At 41.8% G+C, this 18918-nt stretch overlaps 1 protein-coding gene across 2 annotated transcripts; it reads right to left on the reverse strand.

Annotated features, from left to right (window-relative positions):
• Positions 1–2163: 2163 nt before the first annotated feature.
• LOC138960318 (alanine racemase-like) lies at positions 2164–16354 on the reverse strand. 2 transcript variants are annotated; one of them, XM_070332166.1, is made up of 10 exons: positions 16272–16354; positions 15198–15397; positions 13306–13464; positions 12599–12708; positions 11604–11690; positions 10834–10955; positions 9570–9679; positions 8269–8398; positions 6036–6133; positions 2164–3748 (listed from the first exon to the last, which is right to left on the reverse strand). In XM_070332166.1, exons 2-10 carry the CDS (start codon positions 15355–15357, stop codon positions 3438–3440), a joined length of 1287 nt encoding a protein of 428 aa, XP_070188267.1. In that variant the 5' UTR covers positions 15358–15397; positions 16272–16354; the 3' UTR covers positions 2164–3437. The 2 variants fall into 2 exon arrangements, with proteins under 2 accessions (XP_070188267.1, XP_070188268.1); XM_070332167.1 differs by lacking the exon at positions 16272–16354 and having other exon boundaries at positions 15215–15391.
• Positions 16355–18918: the final 2564 nt, after the last annotated feature.

An 18918-nucleotide genomic window follows, 5' to 3' on the forward strand; every position in this document is an offset into this window, starting at 1 on the left:
TGGCATTGGAAAAACAGGACTTTTTTGTCAGTGATCCAAAAGTTTGAATGCACTCAATATTTGCAAGTGCAGCGAAGCAGATAAGATAAACTGTGTTTTAATGAGGTTGAAAGAGGAAGCAGATAAAATACTGGATTATACTGAGGGCCAAAGGAATGTTTCACATAGTTGTTTCCTATCAGTTACCTTAAGGTGAAGAGCTGCTTTGTGAGCGTTTTGGCTTCTGTTTTTTTATGAGTTTGTAACCATTGCTTGTTAGAACAGGAAGCTTTGTATTTGCTTGCTAGAACAGGAAGCTTCACCTTTGTTTGTTATAACAAGGGTTGGGGAGAGAGGGGGGGGATTTGATCGGGCATAAGATGTAGTTCAGAGTGCTTGTTTTATTCGGTGAAAATTAACCTTGTTATAAGACCAAATTAGATAGTTTCCTATTGGAAGTGTTGTTGTTACTTGACTTGTTGACATATTACGTTTGTTTATAACGCACTTTTTGGGGGGGGGGGGGGGGGGAGGAGAGGGGGAGACAGTCACTTGCACCACTAACTTGCTGTTTACTTTTTGCTTGTTTTTATTTGAATTTCTTTTTTAAAGGTTTGCTTCTGCTGCCTAGCCGAGGTGGGGTTGGGTGGGGTGGGATGGGGTGGGGACGAGGGTTGAGTGACTTTGGATAATTAGTTCTTACAGCTTGAAGTTTGACTCCCCTACAATAAAATCGTGTTCAAGGCTGCAGAAACCAGAGTGAGTCTGTGTCATTCATTCGAGATCGGTTGGGGGATTTGTTGTCAGTAACTTGACATCCTCTTAAGAGCTTCATTGAGACTTGACTATCTTATCAGCACTTATCTAAAAATGTGGACTGGTGCCAGTGATTGCAACATTGGTTTTAGTCAGCATTTTCATTTTTGCCTGGTTTTTGCATTTGGCTTTGTGCATAATACCCATCGTTTACATTTATAAACACAGACCATCCAATCATTTGCTGTGTACAGTTTGTTCATGATAATGGATACATGAGTGCAGATGTTAATTGATTTCCTGTTGGCGAGAAAGTATGTTGACATTTCTGGTTCTGTCGGTTTGCACGATTTTGATATTTTGATGAGAGAGCGAGAAAGAGAGATAGTACATGATGTGCAAGTGTGTGTGTGTGTGCACATTTCATAGCGGCATATTTGGAGATACATTACCCGGCATGGTCAACTTAACAAGTATGTTTTTGTTACTTTGCCACCCTACCTTCACAAAACAGAGAGAGAGAGAGGTTTGATTGCAAAAATGACTGTGATGCGAGTCAAGATGCGAACGTAATCATTCTGTATATCAGCTAGACTCTGTACAATTTTTACAATAACAATAGCATGTATTTTGATGTTTTCTTGTGTAAACATTTACATTTAGCCAGAAGTGGCGGTGAAACCAGGTATATGTTGTGTCCAGAACCCCCCCCCCCGAGTCAGAATAAGTAAAGTACAGGTGTGCTGTGCTGTATGAGCTGACAGCTACAATGTATTGTACAGATTTTGTTTTAAAGTCATAACTTGGAAGTATCTGTCACGATCAGTTACGCTCCATGTGAGATCATTGAAACTTGTTCTTTTCTTATTCACCCATTCTGTACCATCATCATTACATGCTAAATTGTTTGAGAGCGGATAAATGATTTTCCTGGCGGCTGATGTGAACGAGTTGTCTGAAATAATGTCAATGCATGCACTGTAGCAATGTACTGAAAGCTTTATGAGTGATGTATGAATGAAAGTATCGAAGCGTAAAGCTTGAATGTGTTAAGTTGAATATTTTGCATTAGCATTAGTTAACTCACTTCCTCAATGCCCACCCCATTACCGTTTCTAACAGCTTCTCGATAGCTGATTCATTCTCTCAAACTCTTCTTGTAAAGTGTACTATGTACTAATATCTCCTCAAGTCATTGTCTCTACTTCTTGTGTTTGCTTGTATTTGTTCAATAAAGTTGGGTTTTTAAACTAAAAAATGCTTAGTTGCTGTCTTGTCATATGTGGTGTGGACAGCAAAAGAATTCGTGCATGGATTAAAAATAAATCTCATAGGACAACTCTCGCGCTAGCTGTAACATGCACACATACAGACAGGCTCACACACACACACACGTTCATCAATGTCAAAAAACCCAAACAAGAAAGATAAGGTGTAAAACACTAATTAATGATCAAAATGGAGCATCATAAACAATCTTGAGATTTTCATCCAAAAGAAATGCAGCTATGCCTGACAAAAAAAGAACAGCCTTGGGACCAACGAAAGTGTCTGCATTCAGGTGTCCTTTCTTGGCAGGGATACATCAGTTAACAGAATAGAAGACATATCTCCTTTGTTTGGAAGGGGCCTCTTATCCGAGGGGCCTCACGTTATCATTGCAAAATTTAACGTGCTAGTCTGCATGTAGCTGCAAACACATTGTGCTTGGAGGAAACACTGCTTAAAAATACAGTGAGATTATACTTGGAACTCAGTTTCAGAGCACAAAGCACTTCAGATCTTCGCCTAGAGCAGAGCAGTTTCAGAGCACAAAGCACTTCAGATCTTCGCCTAGAGCAGAGCAGTTTCAGAGCACAAAGCACTTCAGATCTTCGCCTAGAGCAGAGCAGTTTCAGAGCACAAAGCACTTCAGATCTTCGCCTAGAGCAGAGCAGTTGCTGCAAAACCGGTAACTGACATACAAACGCATTATTGAAGAGAAGCAAAGAAGTAATGCAATAAATAAAAAATGCCCAGTGATCAGCTCAGTGCAACTAAGTATCTTCACAAAAAGCTAAGATACAGATTTCTCTGATTGAATCTCCACCAGAATGGTGCACTCAAAAAGGAATAGAAAAGTGTGCAAATTGCTACGTAAGCAAGGGCCAAGTTGTGCATACACGGCCTGTATGTGGGGAAAAACCAAACACACAACAATGTAGGGAATGAGTTAAGCCTGCTTATTCATTGCATTAAGGTCATTTGTGAGTTAAAATCATCTGAACTTGTGCTGGTATTTGCCATAAGCATAGAAACCATGACGACCCTTCCTCCTCTTCACAGATCACAACCTCTGCTGGGAATGTAAACACAAAGTACCGGTACATTAGAACCTCCCTTCTCAGTTTGACTCCCCCTGTTTTAACAGCTTGCATTCTCACATTTTCTGTTTATGGTCTACAGAAATCCAAAACCATATATCTGTGAACGCAACGTTTTGCTTTGTCAATAATGAAACGTTCTAACAACATACCTTTCTTGTTTTTTGATTGTAAATGTACAGATTGTAAGACTCCTTTCTAATTAAGACCTGCTTTTGTGAGGTCTTTGGTCTTAACATCGGTGGGTGGGTGGAAGTGTAGGGCTGTGTGTGTGTGTGAGTGAGGGAAACCCTGCATCAGATCCTACCAACTATACTGTTTTTTGGTGCCATACAGTGATCAAGATTTGACTTTCTTGCTGGGGATTTCTTCATCAACCGGTTTGTTGTTGGTCACAGCCACAGCGGCCTCTCTCCCGTCCACAGTGAAGACGGTGTTGCCCGTCACGTACAGCCGGGGCAGCCTGGTGGATAGGCTGGTTCCCACCTCGTAAGGGATGGTGCCTATCGTTCTGGCCATGCCCGTAACGCTGTTGGGGGATGTGTAGTCGCTGGTGTAGATGTAGAAGGGGGTCTCTATCGTCGTGTCATCCTTCACCACCACTGTGATGGCATCCATTGATACCCTACCCACCAGGCGCTGCTCTTCGCCTGAATCAGACAATCATTAAACAGTGAATTCACTTCAAAACCACAAGCACTTCTAAACATCAACCACCAACATCATTGCATTCATTACATCTGACTGTTTTGATGCAGTTTTAAAGCATGGGCAAAGGATATTCTCTGTTGTATATGTACATTTCTGACATAAAGAGGAGAGTAGAGAGAAAAAGAATGACAACAACAACAAGGTATAGAATGCACTTCTCTCTTATTTGACCACAGTGAGATCTCGGGTTGTAGGCCCCTGAAGTCAGACTCACTTTTACTTTAACCTTGTTCACAACATATGTCTCTTGACAGTGTCTGGGAACTGATCTCAATCCTGAAATTCTCTCAAAAGATTGATTTTTGTCAACCCTCGGAGGCACAAGATACAGTTGTGCTGAATCTGTGACTGGCAGGGGCTGACAGACGTGGAGTGTTTGTGGGGCAAGAGTGGGATTGGAACAGTGGTGTGGGATTGGAACAGTGGTGTGGGATTGGAACAGTGGTGTGGGATTGGAACAGTGGTGTGGGGGTGGGATTGGTATAGTTGTGCTGAATCTGTGACTGGCAGGGGCTGACAGACGTGGAGTGGGGAGTGTTTGTGGGGCAAGAGTGGGATTGGAACAGTGGTGTGGGATTGGAACAGTGGTGTCGGGGTGGGCAGTAGGTAACATCCTGGACCCGCTCTTTTTAGTTTACAGTGCATCCCTGGACCCGCTCTTTTTAGTTTATAGTGCATTCCTGGACCCGCTCTTTTTAGTTTATAGTGCATCCCTGGACCCGCTCTTTTTAGTTTATAGTGCATCCCGGAACCCGCTCTTTTTAGTTTATAGTGCATCCCTGGACCCGCTCTTTTTAGTTTATAGTGCATCCCTGGACCCGCTTTTTAGTTTATAGTGCATCCCTGGACCCGCTCTTTTTAGTTTATAGTGCATCCCTGGATCCGCTTTTAAGTTTATAGTGCATTCCTGGACCCGCTCTTTTTAGTTTATAGTGCATCCCTGGACCCGCTCTTTTTAGTTTATAGTGCATCCCTGGACCCGCTCTTTTTAGTTTATAGTGCATCCCTGGACCCGCTCTTTTTAGTTTATAGTGCATCCCTGGACCCGCTCTTTTTAGTTTATAGTGCATCCCTGGACCCGCTCTTTTTAGTTTATAGTGCATCCCTGGACCCGCTCTTTTTAGTTTATAGTGCATCCCTGGACCCGCTCTTTTTAGTTTATAGTGCATCCCTGGACCCGCTCCTTTTAGTTTATAGTGCATCCCTGGATCCGCTCTTTTTAGTTTATAGTGCATCCCTGGATCCGCTCTTTTTAGTTTATAGTGCATCCCTGGACCCGCTCCTTTTAGTTTACAGTGCATCCCGGAACCCGCTCCTTTTAGTTTATAGTGCATCCCTGGACCCGCTCTTTTTAGTTTATAGTGCATCCCTGGACCCGCTCTTTTTAGTTTATAGTGCATCCCTGGACCCACTCTTTTTAGTTTATAGTGCATCCCTGGACCCGCTCTTTTTAGTTTATAGTGCATCCCGGGACCCGCTCTTTTTAGTTTATAGTGCATCCCTGGACCCGCTCTTTTTAGTTTATAGTGCATCCTTGGACCCGCTCTTTGGCTCACGAAGTGTAGCCTATGCGATCGTAACTTTGTCTGTCTGTGCGTTTGTGCGTTTGTGCGTGTGTGTGTGCGTGTGTGTGTGTTTGTGCGTGTGTATGTCTGTGGTAGAAACTTTAACATTTCCGAGTCTATGTGTGAGTGGTTATCCAAGACTATGGATAAAGCTCGCATAAGATTACGTCACGGTCAAAAGTGTTTGACGTCAATTAATGCATCATGACGGCATTCCTCCCTGTAGTCTTTCTCTCTCGCGTGGTGTGTGTGGTCTCGGTCATTGTTATTTTGAGCGGGCCGAGACTATTTGGCAGTCGTGTCCCTGAAAGTAGGCTACATGCAGACAGACAGATCTAGATCTAGTGTCTCTCTTTCTTGCACAGTGTCACCTAAGCTTACTGTGTGTGTGGGTGTGTATGTGTGACGGAGTGATTGAGTTTGTGTTACTGTTTGTCTATTTCTTACGTGAGCCTTGAAGGCTTCGCCTCTTGTTTTAGTTTATAGTGCATCCCTGGACCCGCTCTTTTTAGTTTATAGTGCATCCCTGGACCCGCTCTTTTTAGTTTATAGTGCATCCTTGGACTCGCTCATTACATTTCTTGTATGTGTTTTCGGTTCTAGTGCGTATAGGACGCAGGAACGTGTAGTTTGGGGAGCCCTGCGCAAGGGAAGCATTTACCGTCCATGTCGGTGAGAATGCCTTTGCCTGACAGCAGCCTGTTGTAGCCATCAGCGTAGCCAAGGGAAAATGTAGCAATAGTTTCTTCGTTGTCCAGCCTGGAAAAAGTTGTTGTGTGAAGTAATTCATGATAAAAGGTGACCAGTTTTATTTGTCCACAATGGCAAGTTTTGCTTATTCCAGTTACAATCAAGCTACCAATATATTGATTCTTCACATAGAAATGAAAGAATAAAAACATTGTAGTTCATTAAATCATCCTTTCTTTCTTTATTTGGTGTTTAATGTCGTTTTCAACCACGAAGGTTATATCGCTCTACACACACACACACACACATAGACAGACAGACACACACACGCACATACACCACGACCCTCGTTTCGATTCCCCCTCGATGTTAAAATATTTAGTCAAAACTTGACTAAATATAACAAGAAGGGCAAAGCCCATACGACTCACATGCTTTACACATTTTTCCTACCAAAATACATGTGACCTTGACCCAAGGTCAAGGTCATCCAAGGTCATGCAACACAAAGCTGTTAATTCAAGACATAGGAAGTACAATGGTGCTTATTGGCTCTTTCTACCATGAGATATGGTCACTTTTAGTGGTTCACTACCTTATTTTGGTCACATTTCATAAGGGTCAAAGTGACCTTGACCTTGATCATATGTGACCAAATGTGTCTCATGATGAAAGCATAACATGTGCCCCACATAATTTTTAAGTTTGAAACAGTTATCTTCCATAGTTCAGGGTCAAGGTCACTTCAAAATATGTATACAATCCAACTTTGAAGAGCTCCTGTGACCTTGACCTTGAAGCAAGGTAAACCAAACTGGTATCAAAAGATGGGGCTTACTTTGCCCTATATATCATATATAGGTGAGGTATTCAATCTCAAAAACTTCAGAGAAAATGGGAAAAATGTGAAAAATAGCTGTTTTTTAGGCAACATTTATGGCCCCTGCGACCTTGACCTTGAAGCAAGGTCAAGATGCTATGTATGTTTTTTGGGGCCTTGTCATCATACACCATCTTGCCAAATTTGGTACTGATAGACTGAATAGTGTCCAAGAAATATCCAACGTTAAAGTTTTCCGGACGGACGGACGGACGGACGGACGGACGACTCGGGTGAGTACATAGACTCACTTTTGCTACGCATGTGAGTCAAAAAGTAATACACATGGCGTCCTCAAGTTACTTGCAGACCTGATTACCACTAAAATTTCCTGGTGTACAAATGAGGCTAAAAATGTGTACAATCAGAATTTTAAGGTGTACAATTCATTCTCGCGGTACACACTGTGCTTTATTCCCCCCTCAAACCCCATTATTTAAAGACTGTAAATACATGTAAGAAAGAATTTGTGCTGAAAGTAAATTAAAACATTTTTGTTGAAAACAAAAACCCATACACTATAAGATATTTGAAAATGTGACACAAAACGAATGATAGAAAAACATAATTTTTATTTTTGACCTCTGAGGAAAATTTGCATCAGCTGCTGTCAGCAGTATTGAGTCAGCCCTTCATTTCTGTCACTGCACTGGTCAGTATTTTCTGGTCTCACACAGTCCTCTTTACACATTGCTTTCTAGGCTCACACAGTCCTCTTCAGACTTATATATTTTTTAATAATTTTTTTTTTGCGTATGATTTTAATGTCTGGCGTATAATCGTACAGCGGTCTTCAATTTCGTAAGATTGTACGCAAATTTCGTACAGTAACCAGGTCTGTACTTGATAATGAAAAACATGTGTTGGCAGGAATTTCTGCATTTGCACAGGGGTGCTAGTTTCTAAGTGACCCAAACATAACAATGAGGACAGAATTGAGCACTTACTAGCATTTTGAAGGGCAAACCATCTAAAAAATAAAAAAAAAGCCTGGAGAACTTACCAAAGTGCAAACTATCTCTTAATAAATACAGCAAATTTTGAAACTAAGTCCTCGGGGGTTCAGAAGCCATACTAGATTCTTTTAGTTGGTAGTAAATGTACCGATTGAGTTATACATTAATTTATTCAGCAGATAAACCCTGAACATACTAAAACCCTTGCCGGGATCTTCTGTACAAACATAAAATGTTCATATGAGAAATTACTTTTCAAACACAAACATTAGTGGTACTGTACTTTTCAAACAACAACAACTCTTATATGAACTCTGCATAAAATTCTTAGTGTTATATCTTCATACAATCACAAAAACTGTACGTACACATAGGTCTGATCATAACCAACATGACGCCCAGGCAAAAGCCGCTTCACCATACTTGGATGTGCAACCCAACAAAGAGCTGGCCGTAGCCCAAAGTCTTCAATGATTTGGGCCGTCTTCTTGGTAGAATCTGCACAGCAACGATGTACTCAAAAGCATGTGAATTTGGCACATTTATTATTTTTGAAATGTATGTTCTTGTCTTGACAATACACCAAGATATCAGCAAAGACATGAAGGCAAAGCGGTCAATAACTGTTTAACTTCGTCATTTTTTAAAGGTGAGATTGCTTCTTTTATCAGTAAATTTTTTTAACCGTAATTGCTTTCGAGGATAACATATTTGTTCGTAAAAAACAACCATCTGTTGAACTGACCGCATTTTTCAATCAAATTCATTGAGGTTTTTTTATTAAAAAATCTTTGACCTAGTCTGGACTATGGGACTGCCTTTCAGCTTGGTAGCTTAAAAATGTATTAATTAATTTCTTGAACAAAGTTATTCCTGAAACTGAAACTGCAAAAATAAGCACAAAAGTATTTTGCTTGCATTCTTTACTTAAAACAATAAAAAAAATGTATACAAATAGTGTGTTTAAATTGAAAATGTTCTCAAAAATAAGGAAAACCTATTTCATGCAAATCATGTTCACCTTCTTTGTCTTCAAAAGTCTTCAGCTAGCCCAGGGCTATGTATGACTATTTTTACCCAGCCATTTAGGCAGCCATACGCTGCTTTCGGAGGATGAATGCTTGGTATTTTTGTGTTTCTATAACCCACCGAACTCTGACATGGATTACAGGATCTTGTCCGTGCGCACTTGGTCTTGTGCTTGCGTGTACACACGAAGGGGGATGAGGCACTGCCACTAGCAGGTCTGCACATGTTTTGACCGGGGAGATCGGAGAAATCTCCACCCTTAACCCACCAGGCGGAAGCGCCCGGGATTTGAACTCACAACCTTCCGATCAAGAGGCCGATGAATTATCCACTGGGCCACTGCGCCCATGTGTTTCAATTCCAGCCTACTCTGCTCCATACAGACATCATAATGTCCCATGTGTTTCAATTCCAGCCTACTCTGCTCGATACAGACATCATAATGTCCCATGTGTTTCAATTCCAGCCTACTCTGCTCCATACAGACATCATAATGTCCCATGTGTTTCAATTCCAGCCTACTCTGCTCCATACAGACATCATAATGTCCCATGTGTTTCAATTCCAGCCTACTCTGCTCCATACAGACATCATAATGTCAGTTGTAAATGAACACACTGATGGTGGTTTATCTTCCTACCAGGTGCAAGTCCATACAAGCAGATGCCAGGCCGTATGAAGTCCAGGTCTGTAGCAACACCACGTATGATGGCTGCTGAGTTTGCTGCATGAAGTTTAATGCCCCTGTTTCTGGAATGAGCATTTTCACAACTCAAGAAATATTGAAAGAAAATACACCCAAGAACGAAGAAGAGCACAAAACATATGCAACTGACTCTCTTGGCATGACAAGACCTGGAGAAAGAGAGGGGGGGGGGGGGGGGAGAGAGGAGGAAGAGCCACAGAGAGAGACGAAGGGAGAAAGAGAGAGAGAGATCAAGACACACACACACACAATCAAAATTTGAGAAAAGACAGCAAGAGATGACATGGCGTCAAGGTGAAGTTATGTCAAAACATCTTGACTTTTGTCTATTTGTGTAAGCATTGGCAGTAGACTTGGAATCTGCATTGGCAGTAGACTTGGAATTTGGGCTGCTCGACCCGGTTACATCGGCCTTGGGTAGTGTTTGGTAAAAAGTCGAAAAATTGGTCGACACCCACCATGTTAAAGTTAGTTAATTCCTAATTTTTCATAAACTTCCATCCCCAACTGTAGCCAAGCTTGGCAACCAAAATTGCATTCCTTATTATGTATCGTGGCAAGAACAGTCGGAAATCAGTACAATTTTCATGGGATACCTTCCATATTTGCTGGGATAAAATGAAGATCTACCGACTTGATTTTTCATAAACTTCCATCCCCAACTGTAGCCAAGCTTGGCAACTAAAATTGCATTCCTTATTATGTATGCTTGTTAGTTGTAGATCTAGTACGATGTTTGAGGCTGTATATAATGTTTGTGCGGGTGTCATATGTAGCCGTACGAGGGTTCCAGTGTGTGAGTTGTGCATGGCCGGGCGCTAGAGTGCTGCATGAATGAGTAAGTGCATGTGGAGTTGTATGGCTGGGTGAATTGTGGGTTGCGTACGTCCGAGGGGCACATGTAGCCTGTGTGTCTGAAGTAGTGGGTATGTGTGCGTAAGGGTGTGTTGATATTGAACTTCAGTTGTTGCTTTGTAAATGTCTATGTATCAGTGTATTATGTCTTGCCACACACATGCCAAATTTCCTTGTATTGATGAGGACAATAAAATTTCTTGTATCTTGTATCTTGTATCTTGTATCGTGGCAAGTAAAATTGCATTCCTTATTATGTATCGTGGCAAGAACAGTCGGAAATCAGTACAATTTTCATGGGATACCTTCCATATTTGCTGGGATAAAATGAAGATCTACCCACCTGTACGGTTTAACAGCTGCAAGAAAGGTGTCGAGCTGTTGCTGAGTGAACTTGTCATCATCCCAGGACTGGGCAAAGTGTGACATCAGGCTGTGAATGGGCACGCCCAGGTCGTCACACAACTGTGACATAGGCACCAACAATGTGAGTACAGTGGAACCCCTCTGTTAATGCCTCAAACAATCTGAGAAAATCAAGTCTTAAAATGGAGGGAGTCTTAAAATGGGGGCAAATTTACAGATGTTATGAACAGAAAGTCTGAGAAAACCGGGTCTAAAAAGGGAGGGAGTCTTAAATTGGGGGTCTTAAAAGGGGGGTCTTACAAGGGGGGTCTTAAAAGGGGGGTCTTACAAGGGGGGTTTTCACTGTATATTGAAAGTTGCAACTGGCTTCCAGAATATGCAGTACAAACAGGGCTTCTATGACATCTTAAAATAAATAATAATATATATATAGCCAATGGCACAGAAACAAGCTCCAAGGCATAACACAGGTCTTCTGAAGGTGAGATTAGACATCATCTTATACTCGGTGCAACACTCATTTTTATAATTGACAGCAGGAAACACTCTCTGAATTTCAACATCCAGGCACATTTACTCCAAAACCAACCCTACTTTTGTTCAGAATTTAACCAAAAATGATTTTTCTTTTTTCATATTTGCAACAAGGCCAGTTTGCACTTACTTTCGTACTGCATCACATAAATAATTTTAGTAATTTACATCGTGCAACTTTTTTGGAATGTCAATGGTTCATCAAGTCCTCACCTTAATGATACCGGGCAACTCCTCAGACTGGCACCCATTTCTTGACATGCCTGAATCCACCTTGATTGCGACTGCTGGAAGTGGTATCTGCCAGACAAACACACTGAGTATATAATCTTCTTCTTCTTCTTCTGCGTTCGTGGGCTGAAACTCCCACGTACACTCGTGTTTTTGCACGAGTGAAATTTTACGTGTATGACCGTTTTTACCCCGCCATTTAGGCAGCCATACGCCGCTTTCGGAGGAAGCATGCTGGGTATTTTCGTGTTTCTATAACCCACCGAACTCTGACATGGATTACAGGATCTTTTTCGTGCGTACTTGGTCTTGTGCTTGGGTGTACACACGAAGGGGGATAAGCCACTAAGCAGGTCTGCACATAAGTTGACCTGGGAGATCGAAAACATCTCCACACTTAACCCACCAGGCGGCCGCGGCCGGGATTCGAACCGTCGACCTTCCGATTAAGAGGCCGACGTCTTACCACCCTGCCACAGCGCCCGTCGAGTATATAATCAATACAATATTTCTTCGCTTGGTTCAACTTACTTAAAATACTGGAACACTTTGAGTTTAAAATACGGTGTGAATAACATTACTTCCATTCCTTTGCAACCGACAAAATCACAGATGGCTTTGAGTGCTTGGGCTAGGCCCAGTACATAATAGGCCACCTGCCCAATTCACCATAAAGAATACAACAATTGGTCATTTTTGGATTCAATCAAGAGATGGGTTGCCCCCATAAGGCCTGGCTGGCACATCAACAACTTTCCAATGATCATTCTGCAGACTTGAAATCTGACTATCTGGTCATTTCATATCTTCCTAGTGTGTCAATGGCTCATTACCAACACCTGTCTGAAACCCTGTGTCTTGCTTGCAACAAAGCTGGTAATACTCTTCCGATATTTAACCATAATATGGTACATCAGGGTAGAGAAACCAAAAAGGGTACCAATACATGTATCCAGTCATGGAATAAGTGAGCTGACCTGTACTGGAGCTGGCCATAGTGCCCATTGTTTTAGGAATGCTTCAGATGTTACTGTGGGGGTCATCTGGTATTGTCGCATTACAGCTATCTCCTCTTCCACACAGTTACCTGCAAAAAAACATGCAAATGACAAGGGTGCTCTCTCTGTATAAATATACAGTATATTCAAAACCACGCACATGTGTGACACACACACACACATTACATCTCACACTACTTACTTTGGTAATAAGTAACTCTCCCGTTCACACAATTATGAAGAATCCATATAAGACATATACTATATATATACACAGTGAAAACTTCACTGTAAACCTGCATTTCCCCCCAAAAAACCTGTAAGGGTACACATAACGGTACATAAATATAGCAAACTTGCTAAAACACTCTTTCCACCCCCCTCTCTCATGCGTTATTTTTTCGTGATTTCATTCTGTTTGTCCATTATCAGGGATATGTTCAGGTCCACCAAATTGGGTCCATTCACTTCTCAATACAATGGAAATTCTCCTACAGATTTAAGACTTTCCCCTGTTATTAGTTTTAACACTCATATTTCTCAGATGTTCTGGTCATAACACCTGTAACTTTACCTCCATTTTACAACTCCCCATTTCTTTAAGACCTGATGATCTCAAATTATTATTTTTCTTCTTAAAGTGGATATTCCACTGTAAGACATTCACTCTTCTGTTACATACTCACCAAAGACCTGAATAAAACCTTGCACACCAGCCTGTCTGAGCTCTTGCCCCTCAACGGCAGATGCAACAGCAAAATGTTGGACGCCATTAGAGTACAGGTAGCGAGCCAGTGCTACACTGCCATGGCCGTAGGCGTTTCCCTTGATCACCGCAATAACATCTGGTTAAAGAAAAAAATCACTTAAAATTAGATTTTAAAACTGATTTTTCACATCAAAGACAAATTAGCAAACTGCTGAATTGCTACTCTGTGTGCTAAAGGAAAGAAAAAGTTATTCAGACAAGCTACCCCTGAAGATGAAGTGCAGCAGCATGACATTGCACATACAAAACTGCCCTCACCACATCCTAACACAGGCAGAAAAGTCTTGCTCTTAAAAAAGTGCATTTGGGGCGGGGATGTAGCTCAGTCGGTAGAGCGCTGGATTTGTATCCAGTTGGCCGCTGTCAGCGTGAGTTCGTCCCCACGTTTGGCGAGAGATTTATTTCTCAGAGTCAACTTTGTGTGCAAACTCTCCTCGGTGTCCGAACACCCCCGTGTGTACACGCAAGCACAAGACCAAGTGCGCACGAAAAAGATCCTGTAATCAATGTCAGAGTTCGGTGGGTTATAGAAACACGAAAATACCCAGCATGCTTCCTCCGAAAACGGCGTATGGCTGCCTAAATGGCGGGGTAAAAAACGGTCATACAAGTAAAATTCCACTCGTGCAAAAAACACGAGTGTACGTGAGAGTTTCAGCCCACGAACGCAGAAGAAGAAGAAGAAGAAGAAGAAGAAGACATCAAAGACAAATTAGCAAACTGCTGAATTGCTACTCTGTGTGCTAAAGGAAAGAAAAATTTATTCAGACAAGCTACCCCTGAAGATGAAGTGCAGCAGCATGACATTGCACATACAAAATTGCCCTCACCACATCCTACCACAGGCAGAAAAGTCTTGCTCTTAAAAACTGCCTTTTTATATACATTCTACATGTATCATTGTTCCTGTTGATTTTATTGTACATGTGGATGTCCCCTTGGTAGTGGTTTGGCTTGCACAGTTTGCGATAAAACTTGATAGAACTTGAAAAAACAGATTCAAAGAAAGCTATTCAATGGTTTATCAATCAAAATTTAATGACAATGGTTAAAGTAGAAAACAAAGTGTACAATAGTCGCACTATGGGGCATGTGTGTGTGTGTGTGTGTGTGTGTGTGTGTGTGTGTGTGTGTGTGTGTGTGTGTGTGTGTGTGTGTGTGTATGTGTGTGTGTGTGTGTGTGTGTGTGTGTGTGTGTGTGTAGAGAGAGAGAGAGAGAGAGAGAGAGAGAGAGAGAGAGAGAGAGAGAGAGAGAGAGAGAGAGAGAGAGAGAGAGAGAGAGAGAGAGAGAGAGAGAGAGTCAGTAAAAAAGTGCAGACATATTTTTCCGATTAAAACCAACCTACAAATTTGAGAGAAAAAAATTCTGATTCGAAGACTGGCCATATAGTATCATACAGCTATAAGATAAGTTTTGTCTTTTTTCATTCAACTTGGCTTTGTGGAATAACTTTTGTTTCTGGACAGCTACCTAACAGAATGCTTACTTGCACTTCAGATCGATTTGTTTCCATCTTAATTCCATAAAACTTCAAATGGAACAATCAAAGAGACAAATAATTACAATAATTATCTCTAGCCACCAACCATCCAAGGAATCTACAGACAAGCATCTGATGTTGAAGGCCTATAACCTCTCTATCAAACAATCTATAACAAAAAAAAGTGATGGCGGAAACACACCTGTGTGTGAGCACCACCTGCCGCTCTAACAATCTATAAAATAGTGATGGCGGAAACACACAGGTCTGTATGGGAGCATCACCTGCCGCTCTAACAATCTGTGAAATAGTGAAGGCAAAACCACACCTGTATGTGAGGCGCACCTGCTGCGGAGGGTTTTGATGTTATGAAGAATGGCATCAAGATCTATTCGCAAGAAAGTGCTGCGACCTGCTAAATTAAACTCCACTGCAGCCCATGCGGGTGCTGGTTTTGGGGCTGGTGGTGCTTGTTTTCGTTTATTCATCTGGCTACCTCCGGTACTTGCAATCGTCTGTCTGGTTGATCTGAAAGGATAAATCACACGCGTTAGCTGCTGACACAGTTTCTTTGCCATTTCAAGTCTTTGGCATCACAAAACCGAACCGCCACTTAGTTGGGCACTTTCTCATGCATCCCCGGCCACAACCTTAATGATGCAATCGTCATTGAACAGGTTTTTGATGAAGTCCAGAAAAGCAACATTTGCCAGATCTTTGCCTCTGTGTCTTGCGTCTGACTTGACGCCGTAGTCGGTGGCGCCCGAATCTGACTTAAATCTAGGGGGCATAGATGTGTATTGACTAGGGGGGCACTGAGCAAAAATTAGAGACCACAGACAGCAACACCTCAAGGGCAGCTGTCGCCAGCAGACAGCAACATAAGTGCTCTGTACCCTACCTGTCCGATACTGTGGAATATTCTTTGGTCACAGAGGAAATTATATGTGCTCGATCGGCGATGAGGGTTTAGTCCCCATTGATGTATAAAAACTGACAAAAAGCCATCTCCCAGTTTTCTTTCCTCCCGCTACAAACTAACACAAACCATCTGCAACAGATCAGAGAAATCACGCGCCTGTGGAAGGGGCCCTGTAGGCCTACAGGTTAGCACACAAATTCTCCAAGACAGCTCCGCGATTAAAAATAATGTTCATTCACAGTCGATGTTCATCAGTCGGAGTGATCAATGAAGAAATATTCAAGGCAGCTAACAAAGACAAAAGGTCGACGAAACAGACACAAAAATGAATACGTAATATCGACAGTCGGAGAGAGAGGCCTTCCCTCCTTCGTGAATCCCTCCTTCGTGATGTGAGTTTTGAAATTTACAACGCTAAAGTTCAACATTGCCGAAAAAACATTCTACGGCTAATTATCCAATTCTAAATCTGATAATTACCCGGTAGTAATCGTTATGGTGCGTAGAAAGGAGGCATGTCGCGGTAACTCGACCCCGGCGATGTGTGTATGTTGCGACCCATCTCGTCATCGGCGCTTTTCCGGAAATGACCTGCGCTTTGTTGGAATTCCTACAATGGCCGCCATTGTAGGAATTCCAACTTTGAGCTACGCGATTCTAGAAATGTACCGCGCGCATAGTGAGAATTCTACTCTTTCTTAGAATGCGATGTAAAATGATGCAAGTCATGATGGCCTATGATGATCCTTGTGTTTTAAAGTGATCAATGCTTAGTCTTGAAAAAGCAGATGCATTGTATAACGCACCAAACCGTCAACCGAATTACAAAAAGCAAAAACACTTTTGATAACTTCGGCGGGCTGTTCAACGACCCATCCCACTCGACCAAAACGGATCAATTTTACGTAATTTTTAACGTTTCATATCTTACATTTTACAACAACAAAAACACAAGATTGTTCCGATATTACTTTTCACTGGTAACTATCGATTGTAATAATTTTTTACTCAGTCTTAACTCAGTGATTATATATTAAACTCACACAGTCTCTCTGGGCTGCAGAGACAGCATTACGTCCCTTTACTGAGTAGGCTCTTGTCACTGCATGGAAATCTAGGCTCTTGAAACGTGATGTGCAAGTCTGTGCGCTATATTGATGTGATTGATTGTTGCAAAATGTTGATTCAAATTAAAGATGATTTCAGCCTGTTGTAACAAACTAACACGTACTCTACTGTGAGAAAAAAATCATTGTGTTCAAAATAGATCGAGACAGCAGCACTGACTAGCTAGCTTCATGCGCTGAGTGTCACTGAGACTGAGAATTGTTACACAGTGTACCCCCCCCCCCCCCCCCCCCCCCAATTCAAGACTTCCCCTGTATAAGACCGTTATTTTTCATATACCTTATTCAAGACCTGTGAAAAGGGTATACTTTTTTGTGCCAGTCGAAGGGTTGCCATTTCTAGAACGAGGCAGCTCGTTTCCGGAAATGCGGCGCTTTGTTGGAAATCAAATGAGGTTTCGGGAAATCCCGATTATTCCAATTCTGCCCCGGATTCTTACTTTGCGACCAACATGTGCACCACAGCGGGGAATTTATATTGTCACAGGAAGTGATGTGTTTCCTCAGTGACCTAAATGCTGGAGGTCGAGGTTTCGGCAAAGGCGCCAGAATTGAGGGCCCCAAAGGCAAAGGGTTTAAAATTGTGATCGTGATTGGCGTTTTTTGACCTTTCTGTGACCGTGATTGCCGAAATTTCCATTTCTGTGATCGTGATGGGACTTTGCCCGTGATCCGTGATGACAAAAAAATCAAGTCTCGTGATCGTGATCGTCATTTGTGTTCGTGATCGTGATGGGCATTATTGCAAAGCATTTTATTTTCAACGTACATTTTTCACAGCTGTATTACTCTATGATCCTCTATTCGTCAAGGTGTTTTAGTGATCGTGAAAACAAAAATCAAGGTAACTGTGACCGTGAAAGCTAAAATTTCCCGCTTCCCGTGATCGTGATGATTCCCCCCCTTTGGGGCCCTCAGAATTGTTTTTCCCCCTTTTTTTTCTCTTTTTACATGTAACCGTGTGCCGAAACACTACGATCACCTCGGGAAGCGAAGTGCAATCAAACAGGATTGAAAATGTTAGGGCTAATTTCTTAGCCCTATAAAAACTGTTATGCAAACCCGAAGGTTTCCATGAACATACAGACAATCGGAAACCACCAGACCCCATCACAAACAGACTTCTACAATCCACTGGTGTTGACTTTTAAAGGCCAACAACTCGGGTGCAGAGTCTGCTGTGAAAGGAGCGGTAGCCTCCCCTGTCACAGCAATATAAGAGAACTTAAAACTGATTCGTACCTGTGAGGATGAAATATACTGTAAACTACCTTGTATACGCCCAGTATCGAGTAAACGCCCACCCCCTTCTTCTGGATAAATGTCACGAATATTATTTTTGGAACAATAGTTTTTAGTGTTTGTAAACTTCCGCACGTGGTACAGAGAAATCATCCGGGTGTATAACGACAAGATGCTCAGTGTTATAAAGGAATACCGTTGATTTATACTCTCACTGCAGTTAATTTAACGTTTGCATGTGAACGTTGAATTACTGTTTGCATGAGAACGTTTGATTATGGTTTTGTTTTGGTTAATTTTATGTTCGCATGCAAACGTTAAAAAAACGTAAAAATAAGTTAATCTAACCGTTATATTATGGTTTTGTTTTGGTTTGATTTCAGTTATTTTTATGTTAGTGGTTAAACGTAAAATAAACTTAGCAATAAAGCTTTCAATCCCTGTTGGTTTTAGTGCAGTGGGCATAAAGGTCATGGAAATCTTGTGTGCTGTCAAAATTTCCTGTCGTGTTTTAAAATGCACATCTTGCAAAACACATGCAGACACTGACGAATAGGCTGTATAGTATAATTATGTGTGTTATAGAGACGCAAAGTCACATCTCAAGAACAAACGTTGACATATGCAATGCATCACACACACACACACACACACACACACACACACACACACACACACACACACACACACACAGGGCCGGACCAAATGAGTTGTAGGGGGGGGGGGGGTTCCTCCTTTTTTTTTTTGGGGGGGGGGGG

The sequence above is a fragment of the Littorina saxatilis genome, linkage group LG2, assembly GCF_037325665.1.
Source record: "Littorina saxatilis isolate snail1 linkage group LG2, US_GU_Lsax_2.0, whole genome shotgun sequence".
NCBI classification, from domain to species: Eukaryota; Metazoa; Mollusca; class Gastropoda; order Littorinimorpha; family Littorinidae; genus Littorina; species Littorina saxatilis.